General features: G+C 42.2%; 1 protein-coding gene across 1 annotated transcript; it reads left to right on the forward strand.

Annotated features, from left to right (window-relative positions):
• Positions 1 to 427: 427 nt before the first annotated feature.
• Positions 428 to 15,114, forward strand: CMPK1 (cytidine/uridine monophosphate kinase 1). Its single transcript, XM_063166063.1, has 6 exons — positions 428 to 654; positions 9,330 to 9,476; positions 10,351 to 10,503; positions 12,010 to 12,086; positions 12,171 to 12,267; positions 12,741 to 15,114. The coding sequence occupies exons 1-6, from the start codon at positions 580 to 582 to the stop codon at positions 12,780 to 12,782; spliced, it is 591 nt and encodes a 196-aa protein (XP_063022133.1). The 5' UTR covers positions 428 to 579; the 3' UTR covers positions 12,783 to 15,114.
• Positions 15,115 to 16,519: the final 1,405 nt, after the last annotated feature.

Below are 16,519 nucleotides of genomic sequence, written 5' to 3' on the forward strand. Positions count from 1 at the left end.
CAATCAGAGAGTTGAACCCGCCCCCGCTGCCTGACGCAGCCCAATCGGCTCGCGGCGGGGAACGGCTGGCTCGGCCAATCAGGGCGCGCCCCGGGGAAACCAACCGCCAGCGCGCGCGCAGGGGGTTTAAAAATGCCAGGGGGCGGGGAGTGCGCAGGCGCAGTGCGGCGATGCGGCGGCGTTGCCATGGCAGCGGGGGCGCCGCCGCTGATGCCGGGCCGGGCCATGCCATGCCGGAAAGGGCTGTGGCGGGGCCAACAATGAACCGACACTCCCGGTCCCGCTGGAGCGCCGCGCCGGCCTCCGCCTTCCACAGTCAGGGCCTGAGACCGTGAGTCCCCTCAGAGCCGCCGCCGCCAGCCCCGCGCCCACGTGCCCGCCCCGCCCCGCCCGGACCCGGAAGCACTTTCCCTCCGCGGGGACAGCGCGGCGGCAGCGGTGCCTCAGTCACAGCCCCGGTCACAGTCCCGGCCTCGGCCCCGCCGCTCCCCGCCCGACCTCCCTCCCTATCGGCCGCCCCACGGCCGCCGCCCCGCCGCCGCTGTCCTGCTGCTGCAACGCCGCCGCCTCCTTCTCCTCATGAAACCCGTCGTCGTCTTCGTCCTCGGCGGGCCCGGGGCGGGCAAGGGGACGCAGTGCGCTCGTATCGTGGAGGTGAGGTGCAGGGGGTGCGGCACCCCGGCCGCGGGGGCCCTGGGAGTTGTAGGATCCCCCTGTGGGGCCCGGGACCCTATTTGGGGCGGTCGTCTGTGGGTCGTGTTACACAGACGGGGGTGGCGGGACCACTGTCTGCCTTTCGATCTGGTCTCTTGTCGAGTCTCCATCTATTCTTTGCTCCTTCTAGGCGATAAATACAAATAACTGACTCACATCTCCCCTTTAGTGGGTGAAGTGATGGGGCAGCCCTCAGTCTAGCCCCTCGGTTCCCCTTCCACCCCTGTCAGGCCGCCTGGCCCTTTCCCTTCTCCTGCGTTTTCCCTCAGCCCCGCGGGGCCACACACTGCGAGTGGTTCCTGTGCCGGCATCCACCCTGGGGACACCACTGGGGTTTTACATCCACCCCGGGGACACCATTGGGGTTTTGCATCCACCCTCGGTGGTCCGGAGCCCGCTCCGGTTGTGCCGGGGCCGGGGGCAGCCCGGCGGCCCGGCAGGATTCGCGGCGCCCGGGCGGCGCTGCCCTGCCGGGCCGGTCCCGCAGCCCAGCCCGAGTGGGAGGCTCCGTACACGTCTGCACGGCCACGTCGGAGCTGGGGCCTGGCAGAGGAGGTGGGTGAGGTGTCTGACAGCCACTGGGATACGTGTGCTTCAAATGGATCAAGGTCCGCGTCCCCCGAGGCCTGTCCCATAAATGTTACAGCTGGCACAGCAGGCATTGCAGGGTGTTGGCTTTTTTGCCCAGTGCCATCTCAGTAAGTTGAGGAAGTAATATGTTAAAAATAGAACAAATTTATTTTTTTTTTCTGTGACACAATGTGATAGAGGTCAAAGGAAATCCTGATCCCATAGATTGTTCATCTTGTTCCTTCTTTTTAAAGAGCCTAAGACTGATAGTATAATTTGACTAAACTTGCAAATTTTCAGTTTTCCAAATACATTTTTTCCAGCCTTTTGAGACAACAAATATGTAAGAAAGAACGGTGGATGATACATGCTGTAGTACTGTCCTTTTAAACACCAAAAACCGCAGGGATAATTACAGTGTGTCCAGGTGGATAATTACGGAAGTAGTTAGGGATGAATGCTTCCAAACATGTGTGTATGTTGGATTTGAAACAGCTCTTTTATCTTTTTTTCCCCCTTTTTTTTACTGAGCAGTTGCATATACTTTTCCTATTAAAAGCCATATAGGATCAAAGCTTATGCATACCCTCATTGAAAGATATGGCTAAGAACTGTGGTGATGGCCATGTTCCTGAATTTGTTGGTGGGAAAGAACCCCAAAACTCCTGGAACAGCCGCGTTGTGTGTGTCCTCTGTTCTGGGAGTGCTGTTACAGTTTATCCATGCTGCTGCTACATCCTAGACTTCAGACTTGTATGACTAAGTTAAGTGAATTTGGTCCAGACTAAAAAATGCTGTTATGACTTTAGTTCTGAAGGATTTAAACCTCAAATTACAGACTTGCGTTCAAAGCAGCATATTCATTAAATTAAATTGTGGCATGGAAGGTTCACAGTGCTCATAAAGCCTTTTTGGTAAGGTCAAATTCAGCCCCTGGCACGTAGAAAATAAATGAGCTTAAACTATAGGGGAACCTTGTAGGCTGTCATTAATGGCTTTCAGCAAACCATCAGTGTGGCCTCGGGGCTGAAGTACCTTGTGTGGCTGCTGGCCCTGTGTTTAGAAGGATAAATGCCTATGGCTGGATAGGCTGATATAATTGGATAAAGACCATTTTATTAGGAGGAGTTCAAATGAGCCATTGCTATTCAAATAGTATTTCCAGCTAGAAAGGAAAAAAAAAAGAAAAACCTTGCTTACGCAGTATTTATTTTCTTCTCTAAGCCTGGAAAGGGAAATCCAAATTCGAAATGCAAATTTGCTTTAATTCTGCTAATCCTGTTCACTACATGGAAAGAAGTTTATTGAAGTCAGTGAGCTGACAGTAGAGAGCACTCAGACCTGTTGAATACAAAGAACAACCTTCCTGCTGGCTCAGACACCTCCAGGAGAGTCGCTGGCTAAACTGGGAGGCACAGAGGGTCTGAGGTAGTTTAAAGAACAGTTGGACTGGTGCGGGTGTGCTGGAAAGCTTTAAGAAAAGGGCACATGAGCAGGGAAGTGTGGGTGAAACACAGCAGAGGTACTGGAGAGCAGGAGCTTTTCTAAGCACAGATCCTCACCATGGCCCCTGGCAGCCCCCAGAGAGCTCTGCTGCAGGCAAGTGAGCAGCCTGTGTGCAGTCAGTGCTGCCTTTAGGTTGAAAGTGTGTTTTTATTTGTGTTTGAAGCCCTGTTGGCAGTTTGCCATAGAGAAAAGGGGGCTGTAGCTGAGTAATAATAAACCTCATTCATCCTTGTTGTAAATGGATGGAATAATATTAGTTTACATTTGGAATGAATCTGACCCAGTATCTTACTGTAGAGCTTGAAGGTTGTGCTGAACAAAAAGTCAGTATGAGCTATAAATATGTCTTGGTTGCTATTCATACTGGAGATTTGGGACAGAGCACATCACATGTGGAAGAAGTCTCATTTGGCTGAGGTGAGCTCTTGTATGAATTTAACATCAAACTATTTTTATTAAAAACCAAGGGTGTCTGTGTTTTGTACAGTAAAGGGGATATTATGTACTTAGTACCTGGGAACAATTTCTCAAAGAAGTTTCGTAATTTTTTTGCAGACTGTGCTTTACATTCCCAAAAAAGGGAGATGGGTATCCCATGTTGTAGGTGAAATATGTATTTGTTAAATACTAGTGTAAATCATAACTGCTCAATATGTGTTTGCTGGAATCCCTAAATGTGGATAAGGCACGTGTGCATGCCAAATTTGGACACAAATGGAGAAATGATTTGAGGGAAGACCTAATAACAGGTGGAAATGGGTATTGACACAGTGTAAGAAAGGGAACAGTGGGTGAGTGATTAGGATTCTTTATCTCCACAGATAAGGTTGGATGAGACAGCTGAACCAGACTGGTTTTCTCCGATACGGAGGGAAGACTCGACTCCTGTGTGTTCCACAGACACAGAATTGTCAGGGAAATGCAAATCAGCAGAACTGCTGCTGTTCTGGAGCAGTTCCTCCTATTTAGGGAGGGATGAAGCAGAATTCCCTCTTAAGTTCTTATCCTCTCCCTTGCAGCCCTGCAGATTAACTCCTGAAACCTCCCACAGCTTTGTTAGGTGGAGCTTGCCATCATCTGGGACTGTTGCGTAGCTCTCACGTGAGGCAGAATATTTGAGCTATAGTTGAGTGATGTCATTTGAATGCAGGTTCTTGCAGTAACCTTCATGCTTTCCACAGTGTCTCCTCTGTGACTGTGAGATAATGGAATGTGCTTTATTGCTGACTTCTGAACTTTGCGTATAAAATCACTACGGTAAAGTCAAGGAAAAAAAAATGCTTTCAGCAAATCTGCACAAAATATGCTTTCTTGTGCTTAAATTTTAAATCCTTACAACCTCTGCTTGGGATGTAAAGCTCTTTGGTTGTGGGAAGAATAATAACGAAATCATTTGTCTTTATTCCAAGCAAGATTTGAGTTGTACTTTTTTGTCTGTTTGTTTTGGCAAGGTGATCTGTAGAGATTTGGGCTATGCAAGGCATTGCTCTCTGTGTACCTAAAATATAATTCACCTCTACCACAGCCCTATCCTGTATGTTTGTGGTTAAATCTAAAATTAATTCCACAAAGTGGGATGCTTAGCCTTCTCGGTTTTATAAGAGCGTAAGTTGATATCCAAATGGAAAAAGCTGTTAAGTTGCTTTGGGATATATGATAAGGAGATTCCCTAGGGTGAAGGAAACAATGCAAAGAAGTATTCATTGTATCAGAAATGCTCCTCTGAAAGTAGCAGAGGATTTAGGTTTTGCTGTCATGTGTTAATTGTCTTCTAGAAGTCTGCTGAGATACAGTGTTAACTTCCTTGAAGTAAAAACAGGGTTTAAATTGTTTGTTTTAAACTCAGCTTCTGAAATCTCTTTAATGAATGTCATGTATTGGTATTCTACTTAGCCTTAAGTTCTCATAGTTGATTTTTAGAATATAAATTTATATTTCTGAACTTTGGAGCTTTTTTAAAAAAAACATGGTGAGTGTTTAAATCTACCCCCTGAAGAATTATCCCTGAACATTTCCATTTTGCAGAACACTAGGTATTAAACTTTGGACTTTCCTGAACATACTGGGTGCCTTGTATTGAGTCAGTGCTCCTGAAGCACCTGGGGTGCTCTGTTTGCCCCCTCTTCCTTGGAGGCACTGTGGGATCTCCATTGTGTGTTTTGGTTTGTTAATCTGGGGTTTTGTTTCGTTTTGTTTCCCAGAGACAATAACATATTTCAAAGTAAGAAAATTTCTTCAAATTTTTAAATTGGAATAAGCAGACAGAAAGTCTATTACTTCATTGTAACCTGTACCGCAAAGATTTAATTTCATGTGCTAGTAGGACAGACAAAAGCTTTCTAGGCTAAAAAAACCCTGAAGGCTGCAGGCTTTGCACAGTTCTGTTTTTATTTTTACTAGTTCTCAAATGGTGTATGTAAGAGATTTTGGTTGTTTATTAAGGTTGCCCAAGATATGACAGGTCAGAACCAGGGCAATAAAAGTTTGTATTTTATTTGTTTAAATCTTAAGCCCTGTGACTTTCATTTTCAAACTAACAATGATAAGCCAAGATAGGAGTCAAGGTCAAAGCAGTAATTTGTGTTTCTCTTGCTCCTTGGCTTCTGCTCTCTTAAGGAAGTCTCAAGCTGTGTGTTTAGTGGGGAGATTTGTTGCAGGACCACCAGGGCTGAATCAGAAATAAAGCCCGTGTCCCTCAGAAGGGGCTGTGAAGGAGTCCCAGCGTCAGCTGCTGCTCACCCCTGATCCCTCCTGACTGCCGACCCTGCTGGGCACGCTCCGCCTGCTTCCAGCCCGATGTGACTCACGCGTTTCCATTTCTATGCATCTGTTTGTTGTACTTACTGAAAACAAAGCCTGTTCTGTCTGCAGAGTGAAAGTTGCAAATCGGCTGGCAGAAGGAAGCTGGAAGGGCTGGAGGACAGGGCAGGGAAGGGCAGCCCGGAGAGGCTGCAATCTCGGGCTGGAATTTGGAGATGTGGAGCTCACAGCTTGTGTGACCCAGTTTGTCCTGCTGTGACTGACCAGGCAGAGGCAGACAGCAAGTGCTATTCTGATCTGCTCTGCTCTATCCACTGCTGCTCTGATGGGATTGATTGAAACTTGAGCTCACCTTTCCATTTCACTGGAATTTTTAAAAATTATTTTTATGATTTATTTTTTTAAAGCAAAATGGGTGAATGTCTTGAGTGGTGTTGAAGGCGGCACTTTTTCATTCACAGTTGATTTTTGTAAGTAATATTTGGAGACCCATACTTCAAAAAATTAATTTTGAAAACAATGAGAACTTGTGTAATAAATAGATGTGATGCTCACACTACTCTTGCCAGTTTTAGTCAAGGTGTTTAGGGCACAAAATTTTCTTTTATTTGAGATGAGAGAAACCCTCAGCAAGTGTCCTGAATTGGAGCAAATCATCGCAGCACCAAGAGCTTGCACTTCTTGTGTAGTAATGAGAACTTGTGTAATAGTAACTTACCAATTTAATCTTTTTTTCTTCTTCTAGATCACACCAGTCTGACAGCATAGCAGAAAGCATTATCTCTAAAATACATTTTAGAATAGTTAATTCTGTATTTTCCTTTTTCTTCTGTGTAATACCAAAATCTCTCCAGATTTTAAGTGCTTGGCATCCTAGTATTTGGAAATTGTTTTTTGACCTCTTTTTTTTTTTTTTTTTTTTAAGTCATCCTTTCAGTCTGACATTATGTGCCTAGTAAGAGCTTGGGAAACTGCTTTTTCATTATTTGGCAGCCACAGTCCTGCCCCCTGTTTGATTGCAGAAGAGAGTGCAGGAGTGGCAATAAGTCACATTCTGGGGATTGCATCGGGATGTGCTTGGCACTGCTGGAAGTCCTGCTGCCACAAGGCAGAGCTTGTCCAGACCTGAGTGTTTGACCCATGTTTTGTGCTGTTACATCACAGTCTCTTCTGCAAGCCCTTGGCGCTGCAATGATTTGCTGCAGCTCAGGACGCTTGCTGAGGGTTTCTATGACCTAAAATGAAAGAAAACTTTGTGCCCTGAACATCTTGATTAAAGCTGGCAAGGGTAGCAGGAGCTCCACATCTCTGCAGCAGCAGCCAAGCCATTCTCCCCCCTTGTTTGCATTGTTTAAACCCATGTGTTTTCTTTGGCTCTTGGCTCAGCACAGTTCACAAATAGATGTTTTGCCCCTGAAGGAGAGGTTTGTTTTTCTTACAGCCTGGTTAAGCCATTCTGAGGGTTAGTCTTGAATATAATTTATTATTATCTCAAACAAGTCTATTTGTACAAAAGCACTTCTAAACACTTCTGTCTTTGCTTTCCAGTTCAGCTGTTAAAAACTACTTTAGTTTGCTCTTGCAAAAGATGGAGAATTCAGAAAAAATTCTGACTCAATTTTGTTTTCATGCATGAAAAGAAAAATGCCAAGGAAAATTAAATGGTTTGGTAATCCTCTAAAACCTAAGGGATTATATTTTCCTCCTGTTTTCTTCTTTGTAGAAACCTGATGTTAAAAAAATCATCATTCTATAACTTTAGCAAGAAGAACTGCATGTTAATTTAGCATTCAGCAGAGTAATGTTTCTTGCTTATAAGGAACAATTTATTCTGGTTTATGGCTTCTGTAGGTTATAAATATTTAGATTTGCAATTAGTTAGGCATATCCAAATGCAATGTACATTAAAGCAAGAGTACAGTGAGCTTACAGAGGATGTCTCTGAAGCTTTTCCTTCACACTTACTTACAGCAAAATCTTGCTTCTGTTTTTTGCCAACTGTGTACAGTTTTGGAGATTTAAGTAATTATATCCCTTCTTAAATTATGACTATGGCAGAACTAACTTTCCATGCTTTTGTGGGTGAAATTGGAAAGCAACTGAAATGTTTTAAAGTCACTTAGTGGGTTGTGTAATATTTCTGTTGTACTTAGTTCAGTAGCCAAGTTTTTAAATCCAAAGTTCACAGCCTCTCCAAGTGTGTAGTCACATTATTATGCCTCTCAGACACCTTGTTTGAAATTTGCTTTGGATGTTGCTGCAGCCAAACTGATAACCCTGAAGTTTTTTGCTGCTGCTTTTGTTTTGTGTAAAAACTTCCAGATGAGAATGTATGTGTGTGCTGTTTTGGATGTAGAACTAGCTTAGGTAATACCAAGGAGATGTATTTATTGCCTGTTTTGATGGACTTATATTTGGTCAAGGAGCATAGTGCACTTTGTTAGTTTTCTTGCAGTGTTAAACGAGCTGAGAAAATGATTATTTATAACCATGCATTTCTCTTTGGTAGGAATGTATTTGTTTGCTTGCACTAGGTATCTATTTACAATGATAAATGCCTGAGAAATTCATGTCTAATAAATACTTCCATCAGTATTTTTCATAAGTGACAATTTCAGCTGCAGTTTGAGGTGAAGGAGCAATGCTATCATATTGATGGATCTGAATCTGACCTCTCTGTTTCCTCTGTGTGGTGTGGCAGAGGGTGGAACCAGTGTAGCTACTGACTTTCATCTACCACGTCATCCTCAGGAGAAGTCACTGCTTTTCCCCAAGGGCTGCTCTCCGTGGTCATCCCAGGGAAGGAGGTCGCAGGGGCAGGGGGACTGTTTGTGCAGCTGCTGTGTTATAGGTAATTTCACCACGGTAGGGGAGGAAGCTGATGCTAGAACCACAACATGAACACAGGGATTTCTGATTTAGCCTGTACTTGGGACATTCCTCCAGCTCCAAAAGACCTGCAGTCACCCTATGTGTTTTCTTTCAGTAGGTAATTAAACAAAATTCTTGTCTTGTCTTGTTTCTAAACATAACAAAATTGCTCTTGAAAATGGTATACAGAAATACCTGACCAAAGCCCTGTTGAGCATTTTACCCAAGGATGCCCAGTTCTGGGGCCCTCACCTCAAAAAGACATTGGGGTGCTGGAGTGTGTCCAGAGAAGGGTAATGGAGCTGGTGAAGGGTTGGAGAGTGAGTCCTGTGAGCAGCAGCTGAGGGAGCTGGGGGTTTTAGCCTGCAGAAAAGGAGGCTTGGGGGAAACCCTGTCATTCACAACTCCCTGAAAGGAATTTGTATTAAGAGTCAGCCTCTTCTCCCAGGCAGCCAGCAACAGGACAAGAGGAAATGGCCTCAAGGTGCAGCAGGGGAGGTTCAGGTTGGACATCTGGAAGAATTTCCTCACTGATATGGTTGTCAGACACTGGAACAGGGAGGTGGTGGAGTCACCATTCATGGAAACAGTCAAAAAATTACTGCATGTAGAACATAAAGCTTTGGTGTGGTTGTCACTGTGGTGTTTGGTCAAAGGCTGGACTTGATGATCTTGGAGGTCTTTTCCATCCTTAATGACTCTGATTGTTACTGTGTGTGTTGTGTGCAGAGCGTGCTCTACTATCAGATTGCACACTGAAGATGGAACAGATCTGTCACTAGCAAGATGCTGTTCACTGGGTTGTTCTGCTGCAAAGCAAGGATAAACAGGGCTGGCACTGCTGGCTGGTGTTGGGTTTGCACAAATGCTCTGTCTGAAGGGAGCCTGTGTTTGCTTTGCTGTTGCAGAAATACGGCTACACTCACCTTTCTGCCGGTGACCTGCTCCGGGACGAGCGGAAAAGGCCGGGCTCCCAGTATGGAGAACTCATTGAGAACTACATTAAAGAGGGGGAGATTGTGCCAGTTGAAATAACAATCAGCTTGCTGAAGAGGGTAAGGAAAAGGCTATTTCCTTGCAGGGTCACTCCTGCAGAGTAAGCAACAAAGCAGTGGCTGTGTTCTGGCAGAACTGCTTTTCCTCCAGTGTGAGCAGTATGAATGGGCAGACACGGAGTTGCTTCTCTCAGCAATCACTTGTGTTTCTTTCTGACTGCTGGAGAGCTGATGACCTCTCTGGGGATCTGTGAAAATGGGTTATTTTTATTTTTCCTTTATTTGTTAGTAGCTCTAGGAAAAGCAGTGAACCTGTATTTCTTATTTCCCTGCACTAGCTTTTGCACCTCTTGGTCTATTCAGTCATATTTGATTGGAGGTCAGAGGCCTTAAAGACACTAAGATTTGTAAGTTTTGTCAAAATAGATAGTCAGGTGAAAGAGAAGAACACCTACTGATGTTCTTGTGAAAGGAGAAGCTCCAGCCTCTATTGGATGTTTTTCCCATGAAAACAATGGGAGTATCTACTTTAAGTCAAAAAAAGGCTGCTGTTCATGGCACTAAATTTATCTGGAGCTTTTCCCTTCAAATTAACTTTAGATCAGGGATATTCTGATGTCTTATTGTATAAAGACACTTCCCAGTATCTTGTAAAAAATAAGCTTTAAAGCTGGGATTTATTACGAGATTTGTTTGTTATGAGATTTTTGAGCTTTGTGAAAGAATTGATTCAATTTGAACAATAGTTCTGTTGGTGCATCAGTGAATTAACCAGTATGCATTGAAAGTGAAACAAAAAGCACATTTTGTAAATCTGCAATAATCCTAAAATGAATGCTTCTCAACTTACCATGTCAACATCTTGGGGGTAAATTAATAAGTAGATAAATCAGCATATGTGCAGGAGATTGTGAATTGAATTATCTTTTATCAGGCCATGGATCAAACAATGGCTGCCAATTCTCAGAAGAACAAGTTTTTGATTGATGGATTTCCCAGGAATGAAGATAATCTTCAAGGCTGGAATAAGACTATGGATGGAAAAGCGGATGTCTCCTTTGTTCTCTTTTTTGATTGTGACAATGAGGTAATGAAGTGTGTAATTCTGTAACTTCCTTTCTTGCAATATTGTGGGAATCATTCAAGAAGAACAATTAAACTCTGACAGGGAGAATGGACTAATGTAAGAGTAGAAGGAAAACTTGGCCTGGGTGTTTGAAGGATTTTTTGGCAACTTGTTTTAGCCGATGAAAAGCTGCCTGTTTATTGAAATAGACAGCTAATGACAATTGGTATAATCATATAGGAATAAATTATATTGGGGAGGTACTCCAGGCAATTCCATTCTTAAAGAAAATTTATCAAAACTTTAAATACATTTTACAAAATTATTTGGTTACTTTTCAGAAAATATTACTCTATATACTCTTAGTAATTTGTTGTTTAGTCCAAAATTACCTTGGTGCAATGTCTGCTTTAATTCTGAAGTGCAGCAGCAATCTTTATTTTCATACTTATGAGCTGTGCTATGGGATAGTCAGTAATCAACATTTTATTCAGCAAGTCATTAAATTACAAGGGCATTTTGACAGTGATGCATTGCATTCATTTAACAAGTGCCGTGATGTGCTGTCTTCTTAATTTGTCAGTGCCCTTGAACATAAAAACTGATATGAGTATCCCAGCACCGTAAGCTGACTTTTTTCCTGTTGCCCCTTTGCCCAGCTTCCTGAGATTTTGGTGGTTTTTTTGGTTTTTTTGGTTTTTTGTTTTTTTTTTTTAACTTATTTGCAATCATTTTGTAATCTTAAAGAGCACATGAGGGATTACGATTTTTCTGTTAAAACGTTAAATAAGACTAAATTAATTTTTTCACTTGCTGGGGCATTAATTTTGTGATTCTAATTTTTTACTAGATCTAAAAATACACAATGCCTAAATGATCTTTACTATGATTGTACTGTGCAGGGAAAATAATTTTTAACCGTTGTCCTCTTGCATGAGTAGGATAAAAGTACTCATGGAGTGCACATGTGTCAGCTTTGCTTATTTAGCTAAAGGTTTAAAAAACTTAATTCATTGGGACATTTCTAGCTATGGTTAGTTCTTTATTTTTTACTAAGATTTTGAAGTCTTCATTATAGCAGTGTCAGGTAAGAACATTTTAACTGACAGTAACTTATTATTTTCAGTTTGCCTTACAAAATTCTTGAGAGAACATACAGTGACTTTCCTTTAGTGCAGACATATATTAATAGTCCCATTTGACATGCTGCTTTTCAGAAAGCTTGAACACAGCCTTGAAAATCAGTTAATTTTCTTTTTTTATGTCTCAGGCTGGGGATTCAGTCAAATCACAGAACCTGATGCTGCTTTTACTTCCTCTGACCCCAATCCCATTTTCATAAACTGGATTGTGGATCATCCTTCTCTAGAAGACACTTCCTATGTGACCTCTGGTTACATCCACCAGTTCTGGGCTGTATTTTGTGTGCCAGGCCAGTTTAGATTTGCAGGACATTTGTTAGTTCCTGCTCTCAGGATGGCAGCTGGTGCTCCTGGCTGCAGTCATGCTTGTGGTGTTTTTTTGTAGATCTGTATCGGCCGCTGTCTCGAGAGAGGCAAGAGCAGCGGGAGGAGCGACGATAACCGGGAGAGCCTGGAGAAGAGGTACAGTCCTAAAAGCTTTTCTGGTCCCTGCTCTTGATACTTTTCTTTGTAATGTGGTTTTATTCTCCCTGTGCTTTCTCTTAGAATTCATACATATCTGCAGTCTACCAAGCCTATCATAGATTTGTATGAGAGAATGGGAAAAGTCAGAAAAGTGGATGCCTCTAAATCTGTTGATGAAGTAAGTATATATATGCCAAAATATGGGGATGACAGGGTGGCAGGGTGCATATTTCTGGCATTCTTCTGATGTGTGTGTGTGTGATTAGCCTGCTCATTAAGCACTGATGTTATTACTCAGGGATGTTGTGGAGCTCTTGATTTGACTCTTGAAGGACCAAGTAAGATGTGAATAACTTGAGGAAATTGATCTGTTCTGCTTGAGTGTGAACTGGCCTAACACATTTCCAGTGTTTCTGTGTTTAACAGGGTCTTGCCTTTTACATTTTCATGAGCTTTTGCCCTTCTCAAGTAGTGTTGCTCTTCTGTCTGCTTCCCAAAATTGATGCTAGTCTCACTGTTAAAGAATTACTAATGAATGTTCTAAAAAACCCCTATATATTTTTTAAAGTACTGTCAAATACTGTTTAAGTTGGTTTAACTTGGAGTAACTGTTGGATGAATGCTTCATAAAATTCTTCTTTATCTTTTTAGGTTTTTGAAAATGTTGTACAAATTTTCGACAAAGAAGGCTAATTCCCAGCTTGAAACTCCATTTCAACTTGTGCTTGAATCTTGCTTGAATAGCTGCTACTGCAGTCCACTCTTTGTAATTATTTTAAAAGATTTTTTATTTTTTTTCACATATCTAATGATGATTGGTAAAACAGTTGATTAGAAATGGATCTGTTTTTTAAATAGGAAATCATTTCTTGTGGCTATAGTATACAAGTTTCAGGGTTCTCCATTAGTGCAAGTTCAGTTACTCACATGGCAGAAACACAGTTAATACATCTTTCTGAACAAACTGTTTATTCTGTCACAGTTCTGTGCCTGTCGTGGGCAGTCCTTCTTCCTTATTGCTTCCCTCATATAAAAAGAAAGTACACCTACTTTCTTTTTAAAGATCAACTGAACAGCAGCATTAATCAATGAAGGACCCATAAACCTTGGGTTTTTTGGATTCTTGGACCAAATTTAGCAGGTTTTTTTTAAGTATAATTTTGCCCCAAATTCCCTTATATCCCCAGACCTGAATTCTCTAAGTCAAGCTACAGTTAGTGTGAGAATCTGTTTTAGCAGTTGTCAAAAAACTATGAAATATGCTTTTCAGGATCAGACATACAAAGTACTTTATGAAAAGTGGTGCTTCCTTATGACTCTGGATGTAAACTGTCTTGCAGGTTTTTGGATGACATGACCCTGGATTTTTCCTTGTTTTAATTTGCAAAAGGTTAAGAAAGTCAGTTTAACATTTCAATACTCATTTATCTTAAATGATAGTTATGTTCTTAACTACAGCATAGTCTTCACAAGATGGCAAAGTTCTTAAAAAGTATACAGTAGGCAAAACCTGACAGTTCTGTCTTTTGTAACAAGTGGAAGGGTTCTTCTTTATTATTATTGAAATACTGTGTTACCAAATGCTTTAAGGTTTGTTACCTGGGGAAATATTTTTATGGTTAAACTAGTGAATATGTTTCCCTAAAAATGTGTAATTTTAATAGCTGTTTGTTTGAGAAGTTTGTAAGTTATTGCACTTTTTGTTACAATGTGGTCAGCTGAGGGGAAGATAATTGCTGAAAAAAAGTTTAATTCCCTGAAACAGAGTCCTGCTTCCCCATGTTCTCTTGAATAATCCAAGTGCAGTCAGCAGGAGGAGCTGGGGTGAGCAGGGAACTGGTTGAAACAACCTGGTTGAAGCTTTGCACAGATGTGGTGCAATTTTGTCTTTTGTTTAAGCTTTCCTGTCCCCTATATAGTATGCATAGGTCTGGAGGGGCCCAACCATGCATTCCTTTTGTGCCCTAAGCTTCCACTGATGGCATGAAGATGAGAGTGTTAACTGATTTTAGTGCTAGAGTGGTTGTTCCTACATTAACTGACACTCTAATTGCTTTGTGACATGCTAATTACACGGAATTGCAATTTGGAAATCTCGATGCTCAGCTTTTCTTTAGCCATTACTTTCTCTATTTAGGAGAAGGTTTAAATTAAGCTTAGTTTTTAATTAGAATCAGATGTATTGGTCCTCATCTTGCAGTCAGATTTGTATTTTCAGGAATTCTCACCTCGCTGAGGTTGTTGAGGCTCCTGGACTGGGCAGGAGATGGGTGCAGAACCAAGGGTAAACTGCAGTAGCTTTTCCAGTCTGGTAGGAGTTCAGGCAATGGAATGGCCACAAATAGCTGTTTACTACTGCTGAATATATGGACCATGACTGCTTTTGTGAGTGTGGGGGGCCAATGCTCCCACTTTATGAATTTCTTGTTTAAAAAAATAAAAGAAGAAAACCTGTTAGTGTGGGAGGCCAATGCTCTCACTTTATGAATTTCTCATTAAAAAAAGTAAAAGAAGAAAACCTGGAATTTAACTCTTCCTGTATAAGTATACTGACATGGATAGGATCCAGAAAAACTGCATGTTTTAATATGAAGGTTAGAATCAGGGTTTTTCAAATACTTCCAACTGGGTTCTTTAATCCAATTAGAGAGATTTCATTAACTCTTGCTTCTAAGTTACTGCTTTTTACAAGTTCTGTTCAGAATTTTCTCTCATCATACACTTTTCTGTGTATTTAAGTGCTGAAACAAAAAGACCCCAACCTCTGAAGCAAGTTTTAGAAAAACTCCCAACAATGTTTTGGCAGTATTGAATTTGGAGTGGATTGTAATCTGTCTGTGCAAGGACTAGATTTTTTTGTCATTTTATTTATTGAAGATGCCATTAAATGTGTTACCACTTCTTTCAAGATGGACTTACGATTGAAATAAAAATTAAAGGCAATATGTGAATGTGTTTGTCCATTTAGCAGCAAAACTGTATAAAGAATTTGAGGAGATCCAATAAACTTTGTTCTGTGGCTTAATGAGTGCTTGCCTTACCGTTATCTGTCACAAGGGATATTTTTCAAGTATATCCATCTATATAAAGTAAGTATGTATTAGAGTTAAATACTTCACGTGGCTACATGCACAGGTATGTGTGTAAAAGTTCAGTTTTCACCATCAAAACTGAAGTCCTGAAGATCCTTTTAGGCACAGGAGAAGATCAAACCTTTGCCTGTGGCATTGATACCTTTTCTTGATTATACATGTTTATCAAATGACTGTGTTCATATAGTTGTGCAGTGATCATTCATTTGGCACACGTGTGAAAGGAAAGTGACTTGGAGTGGTGTAGGAAACACAAACCTATTGTGCACCTGCTGTTGGAGACATTTCTGGCCTGGATTTCTCAGGATTCCTTGCTCAATCAGCAGCTGATCCCCTGACTGCCATTCTCCTGGCTCCACATGTGTACGTGCTATACTCCAGGCTGTTCTTAAAGGAGATTTGCACAGCATAATATTCTCTAGAAAAGAAACTGAGAGGCTGCCAGGCTCATTTTAAAATAACCCGTTTTATGTAAGGGTCTGTTACAAAAGAGGTTGTTTTGTCATGTGTAGCTTCCCATTAAACAACTTGTTGAACTTAAAATTATAGAATCATTTGGGTTGGAAAAGACTTCTAAGGCAGAACATCCCTTCCAACTTGAAACTTTACACTGGAAAGATTTGCAGAGCTGGTTTGAAAGGGGTGGGGAAGAGCAGGGGATTTTTCACTTGTGCCAGGTACCTTTCTGCTGGGAAATCTGCTGAGACTAAACTTTTGCTGAAACCTCACCCTGAAGTTGTAGCATCTCCTCAGGGATAGGCTGAAAGGGGCAAAGCTGCCCATTGGATTTGCACCTTTTGGACAGAGATTTTGAGTTAAGATTCCCACTTTGAGAGCAGGAGCAGGCAGAGAAGACCATAAACACACACTTGAGGATTGCCTCAGTGTAAGATATCCCCCACTAGGAACAATTTTTCCTTAATAAGGAGAGGTGGCTCATGAGGGAGTTGTGAGGTCTTGTGGAAAATCCTGTCTCTTACAACAGTGGGGACATGTGTGTGCTGCTGCCCCGGCTGAGCTGGGGAGAAGGGGAGAGTTAAATGGAAAAACCACTCAGCTCAGAGCGGAGCTGCCAGCTGTCGTTACCGGCTGGCACTTCCTGGCTGCCAGCATTTAGGAAAGTTGCAGCTTAGGGGATTACTTTCCTCCTCTGGTGTGAGCTCCAGAAGCAGTTCAGTCCCTGCTGTGGCACAGATGTCTCTGAAGGCTGTGATCTGTGACAGCCCTGCTGGCCTTCTGCTCTGGGGGGCAACACTTGGCTCCTTGGCACAGGCTGGTTATTCCTTCAAGCTGTGGTGCAGCAGGACTTGGAGACCCAGGGCTGTGCCCTTGCCACAG

Source organism: Melospiza melodia, chromosome 11 (assembly GCF_035770615.1).
Source record: "Melospiza melodia melodia isolate bMelMel2 chromosome 11, bMelMel2.pri, whole genome shotgun sequence".
Classification (NCBI taxonomy): Eukaryota; Metazoa; Chordata; class Aves; order Passeriformes; family Passerellidae; genus Melospiza; species Melospiza melodia.